The sequence below is a fragment of the Mauremys mutica genome, chromosome 10 (assembly GCF_020497125.1).
Source record: "Mauremys mutica isolate MM-2020 ecotype Southern chromosome 10, ASM2049712v1, whole genome shotgun sequence".
NCBI classification, from domain to species: Eukaryota; Metazoa; Chordata; order Testudines; family Geoemydidae; genus Mauremys; species Mauremys mutica.
The window spans coordinates 70,495,350-70,505,682 of NC_059081.1; the positions used below are offsets into that span (position 1 = coordinate 70,495,350).

The 10,333-nt window shown below is 42.5% G+C and overlaps 1 protein-coding gene across 2 annotated transcripts in view; it reads left to right on the forward strand.

Annotated features, from left to right (window-relative positions):
- The window catches only part of NDUFA10 (NADH:ubiquinone oxidoreductase subunit A10), a 64,428-nt gene extending 57,490 nt beyond the window's left edge, over positions 1 to 6,938 (forward strand). For both annotated transcript variants that reach the window (XM_045033001.1, XM_045032998.1), the window contains one exon: positions 6,503 to 6,938. Coding sequence is in view for 1 of the 2 variants with exons in the window: in XM_045032998.1 (XP_044888933.1) it covers positions 6,503 to 6,571 (69 nt within the window). In the remaining variant the exon portion in view is untranslated. The remainder of the gene's footprint in view (positions 1 to 6,502) is intronic.
- The last annotated feature ends 3,395 nt before the right edge of the window (positions 6,939 to 10,333 follow it).

Genomic DNA, 10,333 nt, shown 5'->3' on the forward strand with positions numbered 1-10,333 from the left:
TGGGCAAAATCAAATCACTGATGAGAATCTTGACACATTTTATGCATTAAGAACCTAGAGGAAACCAGAGATCATTAATACCTGTTCTAATGATGAGCCTGTCAGCTTAGCAGGTCAGTTGCTCGTCTGTTCATATTGTAACTTTTTGTACTTCAGTGAAGAATAGATTACTTTAATATTAGGTCAGTACTCATTATTCAGGCTAAAAAACCCATTGACTTCGTTGGGAGTTCTGCCAAAATCAGGAACTGTAGCAGCGCCTTAAAAATTAGCATCCTAATTAGTGTGCTATTCTTCTGAAGCATGTGTATCTGGCTCTCAGATGTTTTTTTATTTTCTATTAGATAATTTTGCACTGGAGCAAGTAATACCAAGCCTACCCCCAAAAAGTCCAGCACAACCAATGTTTAAAGAGTTCTAAGAAGAAACGGTATCTGAAATGAAAAGCTTGCACTTTAATTTACAGCCAGCTAAAATAAACCACCTTAGCTATAAACCTCTGAAAACCAGGGCTTCTAATGGAAACAGCAATAGACCTTAACTAATAGCAGCAATGACAGGTGCTGCTATGGTACTTACTATAAATGGTCAGCAAATGAAAAGGCTTGGAGATTGGTAAAAGCCTCCGTGCTTTGCAGAGTGATGTCTTGTGTTTTTAAATACTCTTTGATCAACAGTGTTCAAAACCTGTTATTTATGGACCTGTCTTAGCTGTTAAGCACAGCGGTTAATAAAAGCAGCCAAGGAGTTGGGGGAAGGAGAGTAGTTCTTCTCTTTGGTCCAGAAATTCTGGAAAATAAGACAGGCTCCAAACTCCATGATGGATTTAGATATTTCCAGATTGTTTAAACTCTCAGGCAGCTCTGGCTACGCATTTCTGATTTTCAGTTTTTTGGAGGATCTGTGTAATGCAACTGTAGTGTACAGTAAACACCTCGTTGAAGCTGTTCGTTATTCTATAACATATACCATTTTAAAGAGGCATTTCATCATATTCATGGTCTTGACACACACTTCTGTGGTATAGTTTTTAAGTTAATTAGTAAAGTGATCTTTTATTTTTTATGTAATTTGCTTTTTAAAAATCTGAGCAAATTAATTCCTTTGTATGAGTCACTTCTGTCTTTGGAGCAGCAATTCAGTTTGAGGAGTTGATGTGTCACATACTCTTGTTAAGATGGGCCCTTTGGTCAAGTTTGATTAATTCAGTGCAGAGTTACATAGGAGATCCAGGCTTGATTCCTGGTCTCATACTTCTCTCTGCTAGGATAGTAGAAAAGGCTTTGTTGGGAATGGGTGAGAGGGGATGGATCACTTGATGATTACCTGTTCTATTCATTCCCTCTGAGACACCTGGCACTGGCCACTGTCAGAAGACAGGATACTGGGCTAGCTGGACCTTTGGTCTGACCCAGGCTGGCTGTTCTTATGTTTTGCATTACTCAGCAGTGACTGTGCTGGAAGGCACATTTCTTTGCAAGGGAGATGTATTAGAATGATCTGTTGGGTGTTTCCATTGCTCATGTGTGTCTTTCACTCCATCTTGTGTTTGATTGGAAGCTCTTTAGGGCAGACACTTGTTTTCTGTGTTGGCACAGCATCTGGCCAAGCCCTCTAGATGTTGTTCCAGTACTACAGATAACTTGGCTTTGTTTACTTTATCAGAAAGTGGGTTCTGGGATTTGTATATGAAGATAAACTGCACCCCACAATCCTCTTCTACTTGGGAACCTTAGTAATGACACAGTCCGCAGATCTGGCCATGCTGTGTGCAGTGCAAGGCCCAGGAGGAATTAAAGGGACAAAGGTGGCTTTGTCTGTGTTTCATACCTCTCCTCCCTCCCTAATCATGGCACTTCAGGTTGCCTTTGTTCCCAGGGGTAATTCAAATAGTTGGGGATAGGCAGAGAGAGCAGTGTTCCAGCTACGCCCCTTTCCCTGGCCACACACCATAGGTCCAGCTCCTGCCCCACTGGAGAAATCCTCTAAACCGGGGATTCTTTGGTTGGCCATTCATGTCGTCACAAAACAGATTTAATTGGGACAGGATCCTGGCCCTAAATGTTTCTCTCTTAACTGTATGAGGAGAATGCCTGCTCTGATTTTTACCTTGCCAGTCAGCTGCATCTTCCCTTTAGTCTAATTCAAGCCTTAGTGAAATTGACCAGTTTTCTCAAGCACGGAGCACTACCGTGAACAGGCCAGCCACTCTCATTAATGGGGTGGATTAACTGATTTTCATTACTGCTCTCTGAGGAACTCTGTTTGTTCTCCATGAGACTTAGAACTTTTCTAACTCCTGTTTGATCAAAAGGGGATGTAGCGGGTAATCAGGGCGATCCTCCTCCACCTCTGACCAAAAAGGTGTGGGTAGGTAAGGTGGAACCCCCTCCTAGGAGCTCAGCTTGGGGGGAGGGGATAATGGGACTGAGATGCAGTGCATTTCAAGTACAAATCCTGCTCTGCTTCTGCCTATTACATAAAGAGAAAAAGTTGACTTATGACTAAACTGTACTTACCCACCAGTTATTTTTAAATGCATGTTTAAATGACCTAAAAGGACTTCACTAGAATCACTGGAAAAGATTTTCTCAGTCATTCTACATTCAGAGGAAGGTGGCATCCTCTGTGAAGTGTGCTCAGAACAAACCATATATATTTCTATAATAATTTTGGAGTTACATCACTTTTTAGTTAAGACCCCTTGTATCGACTTCATTGCTGCAGGTTTGTTTTCAGAGCTGTTGCTGCATGGCGTGGCTTACTAGATATGTGACTTCATTTAACTCTATTTGTTTCCCTTTGAATTGTTAGCAATTTAAGAGCCTGTCTAGTAATACGTCCCCAAATTTATATAATCTTGGCTCTGTATTTTAACAAATGTCTTTGCCAAAAGTCTGACTGAATAACCCTCCTTCGATGAATACATATTATAACAGGAGTAGGCAACCTTTGGCAAGCATGCCGAAAGCGGCATTCGAGCTGATTTTCAGTGGCACTCACACTGCCCGGGTCCTGGCACCGATCCGGGGGGCTCTGCATTTTAATTTAGTCTTAAATGAAGCTTCTTAAACATTTTAAAAACCTTATTTACTTTACATACGAAAATAGTTTAGTTATATATTATAGACTTATAAAAAGAGACCTTCTAAAAACGTTAAAATGTATGACTGGCACGCGAAACCTTAAATTAGAGTGAATAAATGAAGACTCGGCACAGCACTTCTGAAAGGTTGCCAACCCCTGTATTATAACAATGGCTTTCATGTACTTTATATCTCTAACAAAAAACACATGGCATCTTTGTACTGGGTAATTTGAATTGTGGTGAAGGTACGATATGGGTTTTTTTAGAATGGATATTTACTCAGAAATGAAATAATAAAATTCATGTTTTTCCCCCCCAGAGACGACCCCTTCCACCCCCCCTTCCCACCTCTCCCCTCTTCCCCCATTGCTTTAATAATCTGATTATCATCATCTGGGAATTTCTTTAAATCTGCCTTAACAAAGCTGGGGAGAGCAATTTTTATGCTAGAATTAATAGATGCAGGCTGGACACAGCAGGCCTGATGCCTTAATAGATTTTTTTTCTCCGGCTTTCCACTGTAAATTTGTGTTGCAGAGATGGAAACAAATGACTTACGCTATCACAGATCTACTCTTCAATCAGCAGGAGTTGCTGTTCAGGACTGCGTGATTGCCCCTGATATTTAGACGAGACATTAAAAGGCAACTTTTAAATTAAAAACCTTAGAGAATCTGATCAAGGGTGACTTGTAATAGTTTCTACTAGGTGGGGTGGGTGCGTGTGTTTGTATTCAAAACATGGAAACCCTTTGTGACTCATTTGATCTCTGTCGTAACAGATGTTGCTTGCTTTCTGACCTTAATCCAGGATGAGGCCATTTTTATTAAATAGATAAATATTCTGTGGCATAGCAAACTGCTATCGACCACATCAATACCTAATTGCACCCCTCTTCCCATTCTGTGAACAGGTGCACTTACTCTAAATAGTTCTTTGTCCAGACTTAATTTGTTCTTTAAAAAAGAAAAACGATAAGCCTGTGGTTCTTGATGTATCACCACTATCTGTGTGGGGAAATGAGGCAGGGAAGAGTTTGTACATCACAGATCAATGTTTGGCATTTTTTAAAAATCATTGAGGTCACAGTAGATTTTTAGTGTTACGTTTTCTTCACGTGCTGAGCATCATCTTGCAGAACTGTGATGTGCTTTGTATATTTGATGTTAGTTATGTACCAACTCTTTAGAGGGATAGATGGCTTTTGTTATCTGATGGATCCTGCAAAGAGGAGCCTGAGAACTTCTGGCATTCTTAGACCATTGCCTGTGCCTCCTTCAGAGAAATTGTTAACAGCTCAGAGTTTAAAAAAGGCAGAAATGTATTTCTCTCTGTTTGGCGTCTCACTGAATTTGGGGGATTTGTTGCCAAAGTAGTTATTTTATGTCTGGTTTCACTCATATAGATCAGATTGTAGACTCAGGCCTCAGTATGTGTCTACTGAATACATGCAGTGTTATAAATGTGTTGGTCCCAAGACCTGAAGAAGAGCTCCTGTGTAAGTTTGAAAGCTTATCTCTCTCTCACCAACAGAAGCTGGTCCAATCAGATATTACCTCACCCACCTTGTCTCTGTACTGGGTGGGTCAGTTTACACTGAGTCTACGTTAAAACTTCCACTAGTTTATTAATATTGGATAGGGGTGTAACTTTTCTTATGTTTCTATACCGACCATAGGCCTAACATAGCCCCAGTTATAGTGGCATAAAAGTGCATTTGCTGATGTAATGTCTTTCACTCGGGGAACTGAAATAAGCTTTGACAGCCAGAGCACCTTTTTGCCAGTTGGCGGGATAGCTATCCCAGCAAACCTTTCCTAGTGTAGGCCTGGACTTAGACACTGTGATTTGTAATCCTTTAAAAATGCTGATACTCAAAAGAAACACCCCACTGCCTCCACCCCAAAATCTTAGTAGCTTGGAATTGAATTCTGTATTGCAGTGGGATTTCTCACGATGTACCGTGGGGTGGTTTTGTGCTGTTCCTGGATACTGAAAATGTAGGCTGGGTAATGCTTTGGTTCCCTGCCTGTGCACATGAACAGGAAGCAGGACTGTGCTGTCCTGGCATTGCTCAGCAAAGCTGCCTGCACTTCTTTCCTTCCACCTTCCATGCAGGAAGTAGTTCTTGAAGTAGAAGAGTTGTGTGTGTGTACTGAGAAATTGCATGAGACTGTCCATAAAGGGATTGTCTTTTTTCATATTGCACTTGAATTTTCCATGTTCTTTCTCACACTCAGAAGGTCTGCTGATCCCCTGCCCACCTCAGACATGGATCCCACAGTTGCTTCCCTTTCCTTGCAATCCTGGCCTCTCCCCTTTTCTCTGCACTTCCCACCTGTTGCTTGGTTTTCACACGGTTCTCTCCACTCATTCCTCTTACCTGTCAACTTCAAGTCCTGATCAGCTTCCCTTTCCCTTATGGTCTTAGGCTGACACATCCCAGAGGGTTGGACCTGGGCTATACCACAGAAATTGTCAGCCAGAACTGTTTTTAGATGAGTCTCTCACCAGAACTGTCTAAAAAGTTGGATCAGGCCAGCTGGAGAGTCCATTGGGATCCCACTTGAAGGGGCTGTGAGATGCTTGGGCAGAACTGAACTTACTAGAATGTTAAGGGGAAAGCTGCCTAAAATCTCTCCAGAAGACTGGTTTCCATTTAAAGGGATGGTGTGTTAAGTAATATATAATTCTATTTGGGAATGCATTACACTGTGCATAAGTAGCATATGGTAATAAGATTGTGATGTGTCCCAACCAAAGGTTGTCATCGCTTTATTTTCAGATGAAGTCGTTGAGACCTGAATAAATGGTATAGGAACTTTAGATGCCATGAAAATTAGGAAGAAGCTGTCTGTTAAATGCAATGAAAATACTGACCCCTTGAAAAAGTTTTCTGTTTTAACGAATTCAAGTTAGGTCTGCATATAAAGGCTGAATATTAATGTGTTTTAAATGGATTAGTTTTCCTTTAATAATGAACTGGATTTTTCATGCATGCCGTCTTTTGTATTTTCATTTGCATTTGTTTTGGGATTAGTATCTACACTCTTACTCCATTTCTGTGAGACAAACTACAATGAACCCTTTAAACGCTCAGGATCCCCTCTCATTACAACTACTCATTAGGAGATCATAGGAAGGTGTCCAGGTTTCTGAAGCTGTCAACCAAGAGACATATTGGCCACTGGTTTTTAAAGCAACTTCTCATTGTGGATGCCCAATTGAAGTTACTTTAAAGAGGCCTGTTTTTTAGAAAGCGCTGAAAATTGGGCACCCAAAAATCACTAGTCTTTTTTTAAATTGAAAACATGGCCAAAGGTGTTGGGGGGTGAAGTGCGGAAGAAGAAGGAAAAAATGGTTTATCATCATAAAAATGGCCTAGCCCTGACTGAGCTTGTTTGTTTGTTCTAGCTTCCTGGTCGCAATTTTGACAAAGGTTACAACTCCGAGGTGGGGGACAAGTGGATCTTCCTGAAATGAAACCCGCCGCACTTTGAAGCCCTAACACTGAATGGCCACAGAACTTGAATGAGAAAGAAGCTGCTTTCAATCTCTTTGCTCACCATTTACTGTATATGGAGCACAAAGGACACACGTGTAAATGATTCGGAAATTAGAGTGTAAGAGAATGGCTTCAAACCACCACAATATTTAATTGAAGGAAACGTCTTGCCTCCTTGTGGATTCAGCTCATTTTTATTTTAGAATGATCCCCAATAATTGTAATAATCCGACATTGCAGTGGTAGCCTTTCTAAGATCAACATGGAATCGCCATCAAAACTGGGGCTTCATATTATACAGGATTGTGATTGTTTGACTGAAAAGAAATAAAACCTGTATCCTTATGATTTTTTCAATTTATATTTCCATCCCCGTCGCACACAGTTCTGTTAGACACACCATCTGCTGCAGCTGTATTTCTATAAATAGGTCTTTCATAGGTATTGACATCAAAGCAAACAAATATATATATATATATATATATATATATATATATATTTTTTAAAAAGCCACCAAGAGTGAGGGGAAATGAGTAGCGGTCACATTTAAACAACAAAGTATTCATTGCACTTACAACTGTAAAGATTTCATCATAATTGCCAGCGGTTGAGCACGAATTTCTTTCTCTAATATAAAACCATAAATCAAAATATTGGAGTGTAAAAGACAAACTAAAAGTCATTATTATTTTACATGTCTTTAAAAATCTAAGTTACAGAGTTCTTTTAAATAAATGATTCATTTGGCTTTAGTTACCAATCATAAAAATTAGGCTTCCTGGCCTTACTTCTAGCAGCGCTGTCCAGATTCAGGCTGTTGTAATTCTGCATTTCCAGCTAGGGGCCAAGTTCTTCAATCATTGAATGAAAGTGCTGCCAGGCACTCCAGTGTTTAGAGCAGGGCTTTTGTCTAAGCAACCACTTCTGGCCAGCTCCCTTTTCCTGCACCAAGCCTACTGGGCAAAGGCTTGTTTAAAAATGGACTTGGGGGCCCAGTTAGATGTTAAGATAGGCAAGCCCCCTTCCGGCCTATTTCTTTGGGCTGATCAAAAATCAGCCGCTTTGCTCCATTTGGTAGAGTATTGCCAATGCCCCGTTCACGCCGGGGCTTTCAGATCAGCTTCTGCAGTTCCAGCATAATGTCAGGTGTGCAAGTAAAGCAGGAAAGTCCTTAGTGACAAATGCGTGTGCCCAACCACCTGGGCCGCAGCTCCCCATTCCAGACCGGCCTGGAGCACTGCAGAGCTCTCAGGCTGTGGGCCTCGACAGATCCTCCAGCCTCAAGGCTGGAGCTTGGCATTTCCCCCTGTGGAAATGTGCATATGCAGGTACCACTCAGAAACTTGACTGCCACAGGAGACAGGCAGGTCTAGGGGCCAAAGAGTGCAGCAGGAATTGGCAACACTGTCAGACACTTCCGTAGTCCTCACACCTATCCAGATGGCTGTGCGCCAGCTCTCACATCAGCATGGGCCGGTTTTGAGGCTCCTTTTGCCACCTGGACGTTGTATTAGCCTTGCAGATGAGATGCAAGCTGAACAGTGAGTGTGCTAGGGATATATTTTACTAGCTTTTCCTTCCGTGCTTTGAGTGCCACCCTACAAGCAATCATTAAGGAGGGGTGGAGGAGAGATGACATCTGCTGGGCTTTCTGTGACCTTACAAGTCCTTTTTTGAGAGGTCTAACACTGTGTCCATAAGCTAGTCCTCAGTGTTCTGCGGACGTTGGTAACTCACTTGGCATTGCGTGTGCAAGTGTGGTATAAGCTCCTCGGCTGGAATGTGAAGTTCTGGTATTTGGAATGCTGGAAAAGGCGCTTTGTTTAATTTTCCAGGGTGGGTGCTCTGTCTTTCTGTGGTGTGGAGCGGTCAGAAGCAAAGAAACAAATCTTCCCCTAAAATTCCAAGAGTCCTGTTTGACGAAGTGCATATCCCCCAAGCCCTGCTTTAGATGGAACATAATTCCAATCAGAAAAAAATGTGCGCACAGCTCACATTATGACACAAAACATAGAGCATAAACCTCTCCAGATTTAACTGGAGCTTCAAGGACTGTAAACTAAATATATAAGAAAAGCAATGTTCCTCCTCCTGATTCTAACTTCTCTCTGTTTGCTCTTACTTTTTCCTTACTGGGAAAAGAGTTCCCTCTGAACCAACACTGAAAAAGGTATTTAGATTTTAATTCCATGAATTAGCATTCAGTGTCATGCCAACGTCAACTTATCCATCCCTGGTCAACTCTCTCCTGCCTTTTAGTAGATTTGAAAAGGTTAAGTATCTACAGTCATCAAGACACCATCTGTTAAAGTTTGTTCTGTATTATCCAGCGTCTGTGCAATATCAGCTTTAGTCTGCGCTGTCACCAAGACCTCTTGCCAGTCGCAGAGTGCGAATCCCATTGGAGTTTAAGGTCTTCAAAATGCTACAGATATGAACCGAACCAATCGCTGGGTGAAGTTCCCTAGCCTGTGTTATCCAGGAGTTCAGACTAGATGATCGCAATGGGCCTTTCCGGCTGTTAAAAATCTACGTGTTGATGCCCACCCCTGTCCAATTTTAAAACAAAGGCTATGGCTATGCTAGAGAGCTTACAGCAGTGCAACTCCCATCAGAGACCTCCCCCGGTACTCGGGGGTGGAGTAATTATGTCGGCAGGAGACACTGTCCTGCCAACGTAGCACTGTCCACACTGGTGCTTAGGTCAGTGTAACTTACCTTGCTCAGGGGAGTGGCTTATTCATACCCCTGAGCAACGTAAGTTATACCGATGTAAGTGGTAGTGTAGACATGACTTTAGTTCACATGGGTTTCCGGGGTTCTGGGTTCCCAGTAAACCCTCCCACTCCAACCCACCCTGCAGTTGACAACTGGCTTGTGTTTTCACATTTGAATTGTCCATTAGTAGTTTCCGTGTCAGCTGATGGAGAGTTTAAATCTTCCGGCGTTTAACAGGGTCAGTCTGTCTACATTTGTTATCTCCATGCACCCTGAACCACAGAGCAAACGCTGTATTTCAGCTTGACGTTTGAATTCCACACCTTCCCTCCCTCCTAAAAAAATGTTTCCCTTTTAGAGAATGAGCAGTGACATTGGCTCAGGGCCATGGCTATGGGATCCAATGAGTTACTCTGCTCCCTGTCTTAAGGTGCCTCCTGATGTTTTCTAACGAGATGGTTTTGATGTTAACCACACGGCTTTTTTGGCGAGAGCGAATGCAGTGATAAACTCTCCTCTACTGAAATAGAACAGAAGACAAACTTGCTGTACCCCAACCACAGACCAAATTCAAACCATGCGCCTCTGCAGAAAAGCTTGCTTGGGGGCAGGTCTACAAGAGAAGCTGCACTGCTGTAGCACGTCTGGTGAAGACGCTCTGTGCGGATGGGAGAGCGTCTCCTGCAGACAAAGCGACGGTGGGGACAGCGCTTCAGTCAGTGTAACTTGCGTCGCTCGGGGGCGTGTCTTTTTCACCCCGCTGAGCAACGTAAGTTACAGCGGCAGCGTAGACCTGCCCGGAGAGAATGTAATTTAGATCCACAACACGTTCTAGCGGGCTAGGGATGTTCTTTACAAAGGAACTGGCAAAACACCATTTGTGCACAGGTTGATAGAAACAAGCGTAGCAGAGGCTAAGTAGGGGAGTGGTAAATAGGGAGCTCTCAGATCAAGCCTTGGGGGCAAAACCACAAGTGTACTGAGGTCAGAGGTCTCAACTCCTCCTCCTGTTGGGAGAACCA